Source organism: Miscanthus floridulus, chromosome 1, assembly GCF_019320115.1.
Source record: "Miscanthus floridulus cultivar M001 chromosome 1, ASM1932011v1, whole genome shotgun sequence".
Classification (NCBI taxonomy): Eukaryota; Viridiplantae; Streptophyta; class Magnoliopsida; order Poales; family Poaceae; genus Miscanthus; species Miscanthus floridulus.
The window spans coordinates 14,109,964-14,126,767 of NC_089580.1; the positions used below are offsets into that span (position 1 = coordinate 14,109,964).

Sequence of the window (16,804 nt, forward strand, 5' to 3'; positions counted from 1 at the left end):
GACTTCTAGCCCAAGGGCTACAAGCTCGACTTCATGACATATGACGGCTCCGGTGATCCACTGAACTGGCTCACACACTGTGAGCAGTTTCTCTAGGGCCAGCGCACCCCGATGGTGCAGCGGACGTGGATGGTCGCGTACCACCTCACCGGCGCCGCTCAAACGTGGTACTACACCTTCCTGCTAGATGAGGGCATGACTTCCTGGGAGCGCTTCAAGGAGCTATGCCGCCTCCACTTTGGACCATCCATCTATGGCTCACGGTTGGCCGAGTTGGGTCGCCTGCCGTTTCACTCCATGGTCCAGGAGTTTGCGGGCCATTTCTAGACGATACTCGCGCACTCCAGGGACATCTCTATGCGCCAGAAGGCGAAGCTCTTCATCGGCGGTCTCCCAGAACATATTTGGGTTGACGTCGTGATGCGCGCTCCGCCCGACCTCCAGATGGCGATGTTCCTAGCCCACGCCTTTGAGAGCCATGCCACGGCCACGGCCGCCCTACCATAGCAGTGCGGCGCTCGTCCACCGCCACGGCTGGTCCTTCCTCCATGTCCTCAGGGGGCGGCCGTGGCCCCTGCCGGAGCTTAGGCCACCCAAGCGCCGGCCGTAGCGGCCGTGGCACCAGCAGCAGCGGGCGCACCTGCCCCGGGCGCCGCGGCACCGGCATGGCCGTTCCGCTGCCTTTCGCTGGCCGAGATGCAGGAGTGCCGTCGCCAAGGCCTTTGTTACAACTGTGACGAGCAGTATGTGCATGGGCATGTGTGCCCCTGCCTGTTCTACTTGGAGGCGGACGACTTCATCGACGATGATGGGGCACCAACGGGGGCCACCATGGACGTGGTTTTTCCTGAGGAGCAGGCCGCCGATGGGGCCGCCCACGCTCACGCTCTTGTGGTCTCTATGCATGCTCTTGTAGGGATCCGGACCTACCACATGATGCTCCTCCCGATGATGATCAAGGGTGAGCGCCTCCTCGCCTTGTTGGACACCGGCTCTACCCACACCTTCATCCAAGGCATGGCCATGTGCTGCCTAGGGCTTGCTCCATAGGGGGGCAACCAGCTCTGAGTCACGGTCGCTAGCAGCGAGCGCGTGCCTTGCGAGGGGATCGCCCGCGACGTTCCCATTGTCATCAGTGGGGCACCCTTCTCCATCACCTGCGTCGGACTCGTGCTAGGCTATTTTGACTTCATCCTGGGCGTCGACTTCCTTGGCATGTTGGGCCCCCTCACCTAGGACTTCGAGGGGCTCACCGTGTCCTTTTAGCGGGATGGCTGCCGCATCACGTGGTAGTGTGTGGGCGCCCTAGGCGCGCCCTCCCAGTAGCACTCGTTGGTCATGGTCGCCACGGACCCGAGACAGCCGCTGCTGGATGAGCTTCTACTCCAGCACAGCGCCATCTTCGACACACCATGGGGCCTCCCACCAGCTCGTCCCTATGAGCACCGCATCCACCTCCTGCTGGGGACCACACCAATTGCCGTGCGGCCATACCGGTACCCGCAGCTGTAGAAGGACAAGCTCGAGCGGCAATGCGCTGCCATGCTGGAGCAGGGCATCATTTACCCAAGTACTTCTCCATTCTCTGCGCCGGTGCTGCTCGTCAAGAAGGTGGGCGGGTCATGGCGTTTCTGCATTGACTACCATGCGCTTAATGACCGCATGTCCAAGGACAAGTTTCCAATCCTAGTGGTTGATGAGCTCCTCGACGAGCTCCATGGGGCGAAGTACTTCACCAAGCTCGACCTCCGCTCCGGGTACCACCAGGTGGGGATGCACCCGGTGGATGTCGAGAAGACCGCTTTCCGCACCCACCATGGCCACTTCGAGTTCCTGGTGATGCCGTTTGGGCTCTCCAACGCCACGGTGACATTCTAGGCATTGATGAACGATGTGCTCCGCCCCTTTCTCCGCAGGTCTGTGCTGGTTTTCTTCGATGACATTCTCATTTATAGCTCGTCGTGGTCTGAGCATCTCCAGCATATGGGCCTCGTCTTCACCGCCCTACGAGCACATGGTCTCTTCCTCAAGAGGTCAAAGTGCTCCTTCGGGGCCTTTTCTGTCGCATACCTCGGCCATGTCATCTCCGTCGATGATGTCGCTATGGACAGCAACAAGGTGACCGTGGTCGCCTCTTGGCCGACGCCACGCTCTCCACGCAGTGTGCGCGGCTTCCTAGGGCTCACCGGCTACTACCAGAAGTTCATCCGCGATTTTGGCTCCATTGCGGCGCCCCTCACGTATCTCCTACGGAAGGAGGCATTCGTCTGGACAGCAGAGGCGGACGAGGCCTTTGCTGCCCTGAAGCGGGCGCTATCTTCGGCGCCGATTCTCTAGATGCCTGACTTCGAACGCCAGTTTGTGGTCGACTGTGATGCCTCTGGTGCCGGCTTTGGCGCCGTTCTACACCAGGGGGCCGGCCCCCTGGCCTTCTTTGGCTGACCTTTCGCCGCCCGCCATATCAAATTGGCGGCGTACGAGCGTGAGCTCATTGGGCTGGTGCAAGCAGTCTGACACTGGCGCCCGTACCTGTGGGGGTGCCATTTCCTCGTCCACACTGACCACTACAGCTTGAAGTTCCTCCTGGACCAGCGGCTGTCCACTGTGCCGCAACACCAGTGGATCAGCAAGCTGTTCGGGTTTGACTTCACCGTCGAGTACTGCCTGGGCTGGCTCAACTCGGCCGCCGACGCCCTGTTCCGCCACGACGAGGAGACTGCGGTGTTGTGCGCCCTCTCAGGGCCCTCCTTCAACCTCTTCAACGACATCCGAACAGCCACTGTGACCGATCCGGTCGCTCGTGACCTGCAGCAGCAGCTGGCTACCGCCTCCTTGGATGCACCGTGGGTAGCCACGGATGGTTTCCTTCTCCATGGCAAGCGCATCTACGTGCTGGCTATCGACGACCTACGCCACCTGGTGGTGGTCCTTGCACACTCGGCTGGGCATGAGGGGGTCCAGAAAACCCTTATGCGCCTCTGAGGTGACTTCTACATCCCCGGTGACCGACAGCTCGTGCAGGACTTCGTCCGCACCTGCGATGTCTGTCAGCGCAACAAGACACCGACCACATAGCCAGCCGGCCTCCTACAGCCCCTCGATGTGCCATCTCAGGTGTGGGCTGATATCGCCATGGACTTCTTTGAGGGGCTTCCAAAGGTGCACGGCAAATCTGTGATCCTGACAGTGGTGGATCGCTTCTCCAAGTATGCTCACTTCTTTGCCCTGAGCCACCCCTACACCACCGCCTCGGTTGCTCACGCCTTCTTCGAGGGCATCATGCGTCTACATGGCGTCCCCAACTCCATCATCAGCGACCGTGACCCGGTCTTCACTAGCAGCCTGTGGCGTGATCTTTTCAAGTGTGCATGTGTGAAGCTTTGTCTTTGCACGACATTCCACCCTCAGACTGATGGCCAGTCTGAGGTCGTCAACAAGGTGATCGTGATGTATCTCTATTGCGCGACTGGTGATCGGCCGCGCTCGTGGGTGGACTAGCTCCCTCGGGCGGAGTATTGCTACAACACCTCGTTCCACACTATGCTTTGGGTGACGCCATTTGAGGTGGTGTACGGCCGCTCCCCGCCTCCCCTTCTACCACACTAGGAGGGGGCGGCAACGACAGAGGCAGTGGATGCCATGCTGCACGACCGCGATGCATTCCTAGAGGAGGTTCGTGAGCGTCTTCTCCAAGCGCAGCAATATGCCAAGCGGCACTACGACAAGCGTCATCACAAGGTGGAGTTCGACGTCAGGGCATGGGTGCTTCTCTGCCTGCTACACCGCCCCACCCATGCCCTTGCCTCCCCATCGAAGGGCAAGCTACGCCCACGCTACGCCGGGCCATTCCAGATCGTCGAGCGCATCGGCCAGGTCGCCTACCGCCTCCAGCTTCCAGCCAAGGTGCATCTCCATGATGTTTTCCATGTGGGGCTGCTGAAGCCCTACAACTACACTGGCGCTCCTCCTGTAGCTTCCATAGTGCTGCCATCGGTCCAGGATGGGCGCCTACTGCTGACCCTCGAGCATGTACAGCGTGCACAGCTCTGTCGTGGTGATTGGAAGCTCCTTGTCAAGTGGCAGGGTCTCTCAGAAGATGATGCGACGTGGGAGCCTTTCTAGGACTTCAAGACCCTCTACCTCGATGTCCAGCTCGAGGACGAGCTGTTTGCCGAAGCGGGGAGAGATGTTATGACCGGCCTACAGTACTCCAGGCGCCAGGTGCTGGCTGTGGGGGTATTAACCCTATACCCTTACGGCTAGGCTTGGGCTGGCTCAGATCAGGGGGTTTGGTCCACTAGAAGACGACGCGCGGCCTAACCAACCTGTTCGGAGTCCCGCGCAAGGAGTTAAAGCAGATTTGGAGATCAAGCAAGATCCTGGTCAGTTAGAATAGGAATCCTTATCCGACCACCTATGTCAATTGTAACTGGCTAGGATTAGTTTCCAGATCTGTAACCCTGCCCCTCGGACTATATAAGGCGGGCAGGGACCCCCTCTAAAAACATCTCTCATTGACATACAACAATACAATTAGACACAGGACGTAGGTATTATGCCTTCTTGGCGGCCAAACCTAGATAAAACCTCGTGTCTGTCTTGCGTCACCATCTTGTTTGTGGCTTGCGCATCTGTCTGCCGACAATCTACTACCTTGGGCATACCCCTAGGTAGACTGCCGACCATATTTCGTTGACAGTGGCGCGCTAGGTAGGGGGTGTGCGTACTGCTCTCCAAGCAAACAAGATGGTCATCATCTCTGGCTCCATGGCTACGCCGAACGGCCTCACATTCACCGTCGGCCAGATCACCTGGACCACTGGCTCCGATGACTTCATCGCCATGATCACGGAGGAGGCGCGGACTTAATCCGCGTCGACCACTGCTTCACCTGCATCGACTACGGCTCCGATCACGGGGGATCTGGCCCCGACCACGGTGGACCTGGCTCCGACCGTGGTGGATCTGGCTCCGACCATGGTGGATCTGGCTCCGACCACGTCCGCCTCGCCTTCAGCCACACCGACAACCTGTCGTCCGCTTCCCCGCTACAAAGGGAAGCAGATCGACAACACCGACCTGCTCGACTCCATCGATCAGGTCGGCACTAAACTCACTGAAACCCTAGCTCTGGTAAGTTCAATTCAAAGTCAACCTAATGAGCAGGTAACCGCTCCCCACAACAGATCTACCTGACCAGCTCAGGCTAGTTGTCCTGCACGACTTGGTACAGATCTCGTGGTCATATCTACTCCTGAAGGGCGCTCCGCTCGTCGCCGGCCAGCCTCCGCGACGGGTCTCCGGCTCTCCGAGTACGAAGCCTCGATGGAGAACTACCAGGCCCAGCCCTACGGCCTGCGAAACGCTGCCTCCAACTACGCTTACAATATACAACGCTGCTCGGATCTTAGTTTTATAGTTCGACCTCGGCCAAAGCCACGCAACTTCGTCAACATGGTCCAGATTGGGGATTGTCAAGAAGAATCGGTCCACACAGTTCAAGAGTGTGGCTCAAGCTCTTCGTCTAGCACCACATCTAATACCTCTGTTCACACCGAGCTCCAGAATCACGACGATGAAGGCGTCAAATACGATCTGGATATCCCAGACCATGCCCCGGGATACCCACGATTCCCATCCTTCCCACCAAGGCAGGGAGACTTGATCAACGTTGTCAGTAATGATGAACCACCGGCAGTTGGTGAGACAGAACAAGAAAGGCTGGCACGCGAAGCACGCAATATTGATCGGTTTAATCATCGACAAATCGAAGCCGAGGCGGAAGAGGAGGCCTGACGCATAAGGGTCCAGCCACGCGATCTTAACAACGCCTTTGACAAGGTGGGGGACAAGCAGGTCTTCAGGACTCCAAGCGCCAACGTAGCCGTTGCTATGGCGACAATGCAACGACTACCCAACACCCCGGAAACTCAGGCAGTTCGTGATGATATACAAGATTACCTGACGGCTGCCATGGCCCAGACCGTAGAAATTGTAAATCAAGCCCGGGCTCCATCCGTATCAGTCGAATCAAGTCACAGTCGCCAGTACTCAAGTCGCTCATAGCCACCCAACCAACGTGGCTTGTGAAACAATGACCCATCAAACAACGGTCAAGGCAGAAACGGTGGCCATGATGGTGGTCGGGATGACAACCGCCGTCGGGATGACAACCATCGCGACTTCTGGGATGACAACCGCCGAGACAACCACGATAATCGCCACAATAACCACAGTCGCAGGGATAATCGGGGGGCAACCGAGATCGCCGTGATGGCAATAACGATCTCCGCCATTACCTCGAAGAACGCGATCTACGCGATTGCATCAACCAAAGAGCTAACAATCGTGCATCCCATGAAAGCTATCGCCGTATGGAATATGATACTGCCCACGGCCCTCTAGGTTTGAAGCAGTTTACTCTGCATCTTCGCCAAGTCATATGGCCCAAGAACTTCAAGCTCGAAAAACTTCAGAAGTATGATGGCAAGGAGAACCCTGAATTATGGGTCAGGCTCTACGAAACCGCGTGCAGATCAGCCATGGCTGACGAGCACGTCATGTCTAACTACTTCCCAGTCGCTGTTGGTCATGCAGGTCACCAATGGCTGGTCAGCTTGCCGGCAAACTACTTCGATTCTTGGCAGGAGCTCAAGCAGGCTTTCATCGACAACTTCATTGCAACTTGCGAGCAACCGGGAAACAAATACGATCTACAACGGATTCGAGATCGGAAAGATGAGCCACTGCGCGAGTACGTCCGGCGTTTCTCGGAGATGCGCATCAAGGTCCCATCAATCTCCGACAGCGAGGCAATCGAGGCTTTCATCATTGGCCTCCGCTTCCACGATGCCCTAAGGGACAAGCTCCTCCGCAAGTGACCTGAATCGGTCACAGCGCTCCTGGCCACCGCTAAGAAATATGCGGACACCGATGATGCTAAAAAGATAATTATCGAAGAAGCAGCAAGGTTTCCACGCTCCGACCACCCCCCACATCACGACGACTACCGCGGCAACCATGGTCGGAATGACAATTTTGACCGCCGCAACCAGCGCAACGACTCCTGCGACCACCGCAACCAACGTAATCAGCGGCGTAACCGCCGTGACGATTACAGGGGCAAGTGTGCTCGAGAAGACGACGGCGAGGTCAACACCATCAAAAAAGGTGGCGGACATCGTAACTACGAAGAAGACTATGCCAAAGCATTGAAAGGGCCCTGCCAGCTCCATCCCAAGTCAAACCATACCATGGAGAACTGCCGTGTTCTCGAGTCTATCTACACGCGTCAACAGGCTCTGGATACGTCCGACAAGCCCAATGACGCAGGGGAACAGCGTAACGAGGACAACAATGATGAAGACGCAGATCCCCGTCACAAGTACATCAAGCCAACCGATCGCGTACACACCATCATTGGAGGCAAAGTGTCCATCGAGACCAAACGAGAATGCAAGCTGCTCGCCCGCGCTTGCTTGAACGTGGCCAACACCGACAACCTCATCACCGATCCGTGGCTCCCTCCTTGGTCTCACCACGAGATCTCCTTCAGCAGAAAGGACCAATGGGCCGCAATACCTGAGCCAGGACGTTTTCCTCTGGTCCTCGATCCTTGTATCAACAAGGTTCAGTTCGACAGGGTGCTGATTGACGGCGGCAGCTCCATCGATATACTATTCAAGAACAGTCTGCCAGCCCTGAAGATAACCTAGGCGGATCTCAAGCCATACGAGGCACAGTTCTGGGGTGTTCTCCCCAGGCAGAGCTCTACACCTCTCAAGCAGATCACGCTACCTGTGCAATTTGGGACCCTGGACCACTTCCACACCAACTACGTCAACTTCGTGGTCGCTGACTTCGACGGCACCTACCATGCTATCCTGGTTCGACCATCGCTCACCAAGTTCGTGGCCATACCTCATTACAGGTATCTAGTGCTGAAGATGCCTACCGAGAAAGGAGTTCTAACCCTCAGGGGCAACGTATACGCAGCTTATACCTGCGAGGACGATAGCTTCAAAATAGCAGAGGCTCACAACCTCTCTATTCGCATGGTCGAGACCATGCTCGACGCCAAGAAGACCTTAGCCGACCATCTGGAGATCCCAGAGCTCGAGGCTCCACGCAAGAACATCAAGTCCAAGGAGCACAAGGTGATCCAACTGGTCGACGGTGATCCTAGCAAAATGGCCCTTATCGGGGCCAACCTAGATCCCAAATAGGAAGACGCGCTCGTCAGGTTCTTGAGGAGCAACATGGATGTGTTCGCATGGAAACCTGCTAACATGCCCGGTGTACCTCGGAACTTGATCGAGCACTCCTTGAATGTCAACGGCAAGGCCAAACCTATCAACCAAAAGCTACGACGGTTCGCTCGCGACAAGAAGGAGGTGATTAGGGTAGAAGTTACATGGCTTTTGACAGCCGGATTTATCAAAGAAGTGTATCATTCGGAGTGGTTAGCCAACCTGGTTCTTGTACGCAAAAAGAATAATGAATGGAGAATGTGCGTTGATTACACTGATCTCAACAAACACTGCCCTAAGGACCCCTTCGGCTTACCTTGCATAGACGAGGTCATAGATTCAACCGCTGGTTGCGAGCTGCTTTCCTTTCTCGATTGCTACTCTGGTTATCACCAGATCGCTCTAAAAAAGGATGACCAGATCAAGACATCTTTTATCACGCCTTTCGGCGCCTACTGCTACACGACCATGTCGTTCGGGCTCAAGAACACCGGGGCTACCTACCAACGCGCTATACAGGCCTGCCTTAAAGACGAGATAAAAGACGACCTCGTTGAGGCTTATGTTGATGATGTAGTTGTCAAAACCAAGGAAGCACATACCCTTGTTGACAACCTAGAACGCACCTTTATAGCCCTTAACACATTCTAATGGAAATTAAACCCAAAGAAGTGCATCTTTGGTGTTCCTTCTGGCATACTACTTGTCAACGTCGTCAGTCACGACGGCATACGCCCTAACCCAGAGAAAGTCAAAGCTATCTTGGACATGAAGCCACCCAAAAAAGTGAAGGATGTTCAGAAGCTTACCGGATGCATGGCCGCTCTCAGCCGTTTCATATCAAGATTAGGCAAAAAAGGATTACCATTCTTTAAACTGCTCAAAGCATCCGAGAAGTTTGAGTGGTCGGAGGAAGCAGACACTGCCTTCACACAGCTGAAACAATACCTTATGTCACCTTCGGTCCTCACTGCTCCTAGAGAAGACGAAACACTCCTGCTTTACATTGCGGCGACTAATCGAGTGGTCTCCGCTGCCATGGTGGTCGAGCGCGATGAGCCCGGCCACATCTACAAGGTACAGCGACCAATCTATTTCATCAGTGAGGTACTCAATGAATCCAAGACCAGGTACCCACAGATTCAGAAATTGATCTACGCCATACTGATAACATCCCAAAAGTTGAAACATTACTTCGACGGATATCGTGTGGTGGTCATGACTGAGTACCCTCTGCGAGACATCATTAGCAATAAGGATGCGAACGGGCGCATCATCAAATGGGCAATGGAGCTATGCGCCTTCTCCTTGGAATTTGCAAGTCATACTACAATCAAGTCTCAGGCACTCGTCGATTTCATCGTCGAGTGGACAGACTTAAGCACGCCTGCCTCTCAAGGGCCCGATGAGTATTGGAAGATGTACTTCAATGGCTCTCTCAACATCAACGGCGCAGGAGCAGGAGTCCTTTTCGTGTCACCATCCAAGGAGCAGCTCCGGTACGTCCTCAGGATATATTTCCCAGCATCTAATAATGCCGCCGAGTATGAAGCATGCCTACATGGTTTGCGCATTGCGGTCGAGCTCGGTGTTAAACATCTCTATGTCTACGGAGACTTGGCTCTGGTCATCAACCAACTCAACAAGGACTAGGACACGACTAGCGAAAAGATGGATGCATACTGCAAATCGATCAGAAAGCTAGAAGGCAGGTTCTATGGCATCGAGTACACACACGTGGTCCGGGACAAAAATCAAGCAGCAGATGCGCTGTCAAAGTTAGGATCATCCTGAGCCAAAGTCCCACATGGCATATTCATCCAAGTCCTGCTCATGCCTTCCATCGAAGAGGAAGATTCCACGGTCGACAAGCCTCTAGACCAGCAATTGGTGGCTACGGTTCCGGCGTCGAGCACCACCGGGCCACCTCCGACCACTCATGAGCCTGACTAGAGAGTACCTTTCATCAAGTACCTAACAGATGGCAGCGGTTACACTAATCAGACAGAAAACGAGCACCTGATGTGTCATAGTAAGCAGTATCTGCTCGTCGATGGCAAGTTATGGCGCAAGAACGTAAAGGAGGAAATCTTGATGAAGTGTATAACCCAGGAGGATGGCAAACATCTCCTGGACCAAATCCACTCTGGCTCCTACGGCAACCACGTGGCCTAGAGAACGCTGGTCGGCAAGGCTTTCCGAGCAGGGTTCTATTGGCCGTCAGCGGTAGCCGATGTAGAGAAGCTAGTCCACCACTGTGAGGGTTGTCAGTTCTTCGCCAAGAGAATCCACGTACCAGCACACGAGATCCAGACAATACCAGCCTCTTGGCCCTTCGCATGCTGGGGACTAGATATGATCGGGCCCTTCAAACCGGCTCCTGGGAAATTTACATGTGTCTTTGTGCTGATCGACAAATTTTCTAAGTGGATAGAGTACATGCCTCTGGTACAGGCATCCTCAGAAAAGGCTGTCACGTTCCTCGACCAGGTCATCCACCGCTTTGGCATACCCAACAGCATCATCACTGATCTGGGTACTCAGTTCACCGGGAACGCTTTTTGGGACTTCTGCGATGAAAGGAGCATAGTAGTAAAATACGTCTCAGTGGCGCACCCTAGAGCTAATGGACAGGTCGAGCGGGCAAATAGTATGATTTTGGACGCATTGAAGAAGAGGATGTATAGAGAAAATGACAAAGCTCCCAGAAGATGGCTCAAAGAGTTACCAGCCGTGGTCTGGGGCCTCAGAACTCAGCCCAGTCGTAACACTGGTGTCTCACCATACTTTATGGTTTACAGCGCTGAGGTAGTCCTCCCAGCAGATATAGCTTTCAGATCAGCATGGGTAGAGAATTTCGATGAAGGCAAGGTCAATGAAGTGCGGGAGCTAGAAGTGAATAGTGCAGAAGAGAAGTGGCTCGATTCTTGCGTACGTACAGCCAAATACCTTACTATTTTGTGCAGGTACTACAACAAGAATGTTAAAGAGTGGTTCTTCATGGTCAGGGACCTGGTCCTGAAGTGGAAGACGAATCAGGCTGGTGTCCATAAACTCGCAACTCCATGGGAAGGGCCCTTCATGATCAAGGAAGTCACACGACCAACGTCTTACAGGTTAGCTCACCTAGACGGTACGGACGTACCCAATTCATGGCACATCAACAAGCTTAGGCATTTCTATGCTTAACTACTAAGATATGTACTCCTTTTGTACTTTTGATTTAATTCAATAAAGCTATTATGATTTCTTCGACCACTCTAATGTGTCACTTCAAATTTTACAGTTATTCTAACTCAACCAGTCAAAGCTGACCACCATTCCTTCCTGGGTTTTCGGAGCAGGCCCTGTCTCCGGTTCCTCCCAACGCGTGCATGGGACCTGCTCTCTACGCTACGGGTGATCGGTAGGTTCCCTCTGGTTTGACTTGTCCGTGTCTACGTGTGCACAGGTCATGCACCTCACACTCCGACCACATGGCAAACTAGGGCCGTACAAACTTTTCAGGATGACGTGTCGACTAAACTGGTACAACTAAACAGAACGCTAACATGTTCTCACTTAGTTACACCAACACGAGTTTCAAGCTTAAATGTGTTTTATACAGAACAAACAAGCTTATGATGATATACAGTTACGTTATTACAAGCTTGCCTAAAACGGTACAAGTTTACAATAACACAACTACATCTTCTTCTATAGCTATAGCCTATCCTATTGGCTAGTCGGGGCAAGTGGCACCTGCTGCTCATTGCTCCTGATATCTTGCTCGAGTCTCGGAGACTCTTGTACTGGTCGAGCTGAAGAAGATGGCCCTGTCGATGCCTGGTTGGTCGAGACCGCAGGCTTCGCCGGTTGGCTCAAAACTGATGGCGTTTCCAGCTGACTTGTTGATGGCATACCCTATATAGGTGCTGTCCCGCCTCCACACAGGTTAATATCGCCAATTATTTTTGCCGACAAGTCAAGCTAGGTCATCCGAAGCTCCTCAGCCTTGTCTGGATCTACCTCCTTCGGGTATCCAGCCTCCAGGCGCTTGAGATCGATCAAGGGGTAGTGAGCATGTACTATGCTTAGCACATGTGCGCCTATGTACTCACCTGCCTCCTTCACGAACTCTTGGAACCATCCCCATGCCTTTTGGCATCTGTCGACCAGTCCGAGCTACGGCGTCCTTGGCACTTCCTCTGTAAGCGCTGGGTCGATAAGGTTGAGGACCGGCAAAATGCCGGTTGCCACTTCCTGGCACCGGTTTTTCCATGTGTCCCAATCCTCGGTGATCTCTAGGCACCGCGCCTTCCAGCCGTCACGATCTTTCATCACAGCTTTCAGATGCTTCTTGGCATTGACTTTTAAAACTACAAACCGCGCAAGTCATTAAAACGTCATACCAAGACATAATAAAGTGGGCAACAAAAGTGAGCAAGGTGGCCTAGAACACTTACTTTTTAGTTCCTCCTTCATCTTGGTTGTGTGGTCCCAGAGTTGTGACTGGTCGTGCGCCAGTTTCTTATTGTCCTCCTTCAGGCGACCACACTCTACGACCACATGGCTATTCTCCTCTTAGAGACGGACTACTTCAGCTTCTAAGCCTGCACTACAGCTGTGACTACCAACAATGCAACAACACGTGTCATGCACTAGTTGTGATAAAGTGATAACTTACTTGTTTTTTCCTGGTCTTTGTTACTGAGCTGGATGACCAGGTTCTGTTTCTGTGCCTCTTGCTCCGCCCTCTCATGGTTGGCGGCTTCAAGTTGGTGGCGCAAGTGTTCCACCTCGGCCGCTAGTTCTTTATTGCTTGCTGTGATCCCCTCAATCTGGTCGAAGCACTTCTTTCAGTACCTTGCGGTCTTCATTAAGTCCTGCATGTAAAAAGCTAAGTCAGACAGTTTGAATGGATAGCTGGATCAAGTGGTCAAGCAAAACATACCTGGACTTCCGTCACCAGACGTTTCACCGCTCGTTCAACTTTCATGGTCTCTTTGACCTCTGGGATTTCCTCATGCACAACCCATTGGTTGTTCCACCAGCGCGACACATATACATGTTGTCGTTTGTCCTGGGGACGGCCCAGGACCTCCTCTACTTCGTCCTCTTTGGCCTCTTCTTTGGGTAGCAGTGCTGGTCCGGAGTTTGCATCTTCTGCGATTACTATGGCCTTCCCACGGGCCATAGCATCGGCAAATGTGCTCTGTGCCACCTCCAGCTGCTACTCCTTGGTTTGGTCTGTTACCCTTGGCGCTGAAGTGTTCCCCTCAGTAGGGTTAGTGCTCAGAGCACTTGTACTTGGCTCGGCTCTCCCCTCGACCACCTTCTCGGGGACTATTGTCTGGCCGCTCGTCTGCTAGGGCTCTGGCGGACTTTCTGCTATAGGTTCCTCCATAGCCGGCTACTGGGCAGTTTTCTCTGACACTGCTGGTGGAGCCACGCCGCTCCCGGCTAATTGGTTGGGATTTTCGGTGGACACTGACCTAATATATCCGAGATAAGTATAGAAGACAACAGTATTCAATATAAATTGTAAGCTTACATCAAGGTTACAAATACTTATAGCTTGGAAGGGCGGAATGATGTGGCGAAGGCGCGTCTCTTCGGCCGTGCTTGCTCCACGTGCTCTGCGAATGTCACCTGGTCTCCCTCTACGACCAGCACCGGCGCCGGGGCTTGATGCTCGACCCCTTTGCCGCTTGTCCTCCGCACTGCAGTGGTCGGCGATGTGGGTTTATTTGGCACAGAGGAGCCACTTTGCTCCATCGACTCCAGTTGCCTCCTCCTCTTTCGAGGGACGAGTCGAAAGATGTCTGCATCCTTTGTTTCATCGTCTGACAATGTAAAGATTGCCTGACGACGCTTGCTGGCCGCCGACCGTTTACCAGCAGCTCTGGTCGCTATCTCCTCCCCAACTCCGAGCACGGCCCAGTCGACGTCTTCGATCCCGGCGCTGGTCTGGGCGGCTGGGCCGGCAACTTGCGGCCAATCTACACCAGGGGGTGGAGACACGAACACTGTTGCTCTATCATGACCATTAATATGAGAAACACAAAGGAGATAACACAGTAAGTTTCTATTATAACATGAAACTACGGGTACAAGGCAGAATGATTTACCTTTGGGGGAGGTCGAGCGAGCTTGAAAGCGTGCTCGAAGTCGCTCAATCTGACATAATTTGGATCAGCTAAGTTAAATAGCTCTCCAATTCTGGCTTTGACTTCGATCTTGTCAAGCGCCTCTTGCCTGGTCCTTGTTGGGTCTACGCTACCCTGGTACTCGTAGCCAGGATGTACCCTCCTCTGGCAGGGCTGGATCCTTCGGCTGATGAAGTTTCTAACCACGCTCGGACCATCCAGTTTCCTCCACGGGATCATCCCAAGTAGTTCTTGGATCTGTTCTAGGTGCTCGGGTTTTTCTAACCAGCTATTGTTCTTCTCCGGAATGAACCCCACATCGCACAGTGTGATCGTGTTCGGCTCTTCGCGGATGTAGAACCACTTCTTGTACCAGTCGTCCAGTGATGTGTTCCAAGGGCAGTGCAAGTACTGGGCCTTCATCCCGTCACGCAGATTGAGGTACACACCTCTGGCTATCTTCGAGCCGCCGCTTCCTTTCTTCCGCAGACAGAAAAGATTGCGAAAGAAGTCGAAATGGGGCTGGAAGCCACCATATGCTTTGCAAAGATGAATGAAGGTGGAGACAAGAAGAATCGAGTTGGGATGCAGATTGCAAATCCCAACCTCGTAATACAGACAGAGCCCCTGAAGGAAAGGGTGCACTAGAACTCCAAAACCCCACTTGAAGAAATCTTCGAAAACCACAATCTCACCTGGTTGTGGATCAGGGTACCCCTCGCCCTCCGGAGCACGCCATCCGGCGAGTTCCTTGTTGTGGAGTACTCCTATGATGACGAGGTCTTCGATGGTCTACTCGTTGCTTCTTGACTTCCACCACTCCTTTGCCATGACTCCAGCTTTCTTTTGGGCGTCACTCTTCGCCATGAGTCTGCCTTGGCTGGTGAAGGTGGATACGGTCAATGTGATTGGTGATTATTTCGGAGGTATTAGGGTTAGCAAGAGGAAGAAGAAGGCTGCGGTGGCGAATGGTAATGGGGATCGGTAAAAAGTAACTTACCAGTTCTATATTATAAATAACCAAGAGTTCCGCCGTTTCGTCTGCCCGAGATTCTTGGGAGACGTGCGCACGTGCCACGGATGGTTGTTTTCACAACCTCGAGATCTATGCCAATATATGCGCCTCTTCGTTGCCAGTGTGAGAGGGCCCACACTAATGCACCTCCTTACAGGTGCTAAGCGACTATTTGCTTGAAAGGACAAGAAGGCAGTATGACGTGCTATACCCGTCTGCTTTTTTGACCAGACGTGTCAGTTGGACTTGACAGAGTAAGAAGATAAATAAATACACCAAATAATAGTACAAGTGGCATTTGTTTCTTTGCTGCATGTCTCACGCTTAGGGATGGTCCAGACCACTGTTGTGCTCGGGGACTGTCTAGACCACTACCGTGCTCGGGGACTGCCCAGACCACTATCGTGCTCGGGGACTGCCTAGACCACTACCATGCTCGGGGACTGTCCAGACCACTACCGTGCTCAGGGACTGCTCCGACCACTACCATGCTCGGGGACTGTTTCGAAGAATGCTCGGTGATTGCTCTCCTCGGCTACATGTGACATGTACTCACATACAGTCGAGAGGCATTTATTTGGACCTTGCTACAAGGCTTATACTTCTCTTTCCAGCAAGCTTGGGGACTATATCGGTACGATGCACCTGCTGATGCATCTTGTATTGATTGTACGACGACTAGATACTTAACTTTAGTGGAAATTCTTTTTAGACCCTGGCACCACGTGCCTACGTCACCTACTACCAGGCTCGGGGACTAAGTGGGCACACTTCACCTTGCGGTGAATGTGTTTATTTTATCGACCCCTACGCTTTGACTGATTGCCAAGATTACTACTGTCCAAGGGTCACTTACATTTCTTATCAGAAATACAAGTGGGCACACTTGATAAGGAAAGAAATCTTTTTCTTTTTTCTTTAAGAGCACCATGCATTCTTCAGACAACCAGAATCTTCAGCTATAATCGTGGTCTACTGCTCTCAGTTCTGATCAGAATGCTGGCGCATTTGATTGGTCAATGTTTCAATCAGTTGGAGATGACATGAGGACGGATCGCATTAGTCGAAGGAGATCGAACGGCGTGTCGCAGCATAATACATGGTGCTCGAGGACTAGCTGTGGGGGTATTAACCCCTATACCCTTACGGCTAGGCTTGGGCTGGCCCGGATTAGGGGATTTGGTCCACTAGAAGATGACACGCGGCTCGACCAACCTGTTCGGAGTCCCGCGCAAGGAGTTAAAGCAGATTTGGAGATCAAGCAAGATCCTGGTTGGTTAGAATAAGAATCCTTATCCGGCCACCTATGGCAATTGTAACTGGCTAGGATTAGTTTCCAGATCTATAACCCTGCCCCCCGGACTATATAAGGTGGGCAGGGACCCCCTCTAAAAAACATCTCTCATTGACAT

At 53.2% G+C, this 16,804-nt stretch overlaps 1 protein-coding gene across 1 annotated transcript; it reads left to right on the forward strand.

Annotated features, from left to right (window-relative positions):
* The first annotated feature begins 3,639 nt into the window (after window positions 1–3,639).
* LOC136452321 (uncharacterized) lies at window positions 3,640–4,122 on the forward strand. The gene has a single exon (XM_066452941.1). The coding sequence runs from the start codon at window positions 3,640–3,642 to the stop codon at window positions 4,120–4,122; it is 483 nt and encodes a 160-aa protein (XP_066309038.1).
* The last annotated feature ends 12,682 nt before the right edge of the window (window positions 4,123–16,804 follow it).

Coding starts and splice junctions, on each gene's coding strand:
- LOC136452321 (XM_066452941.1), top strand. CDS start 3,640: ATGCTGCACGACCGCGATGCATTCCTAGAGGAGGTTCGTGAGCGTCTT.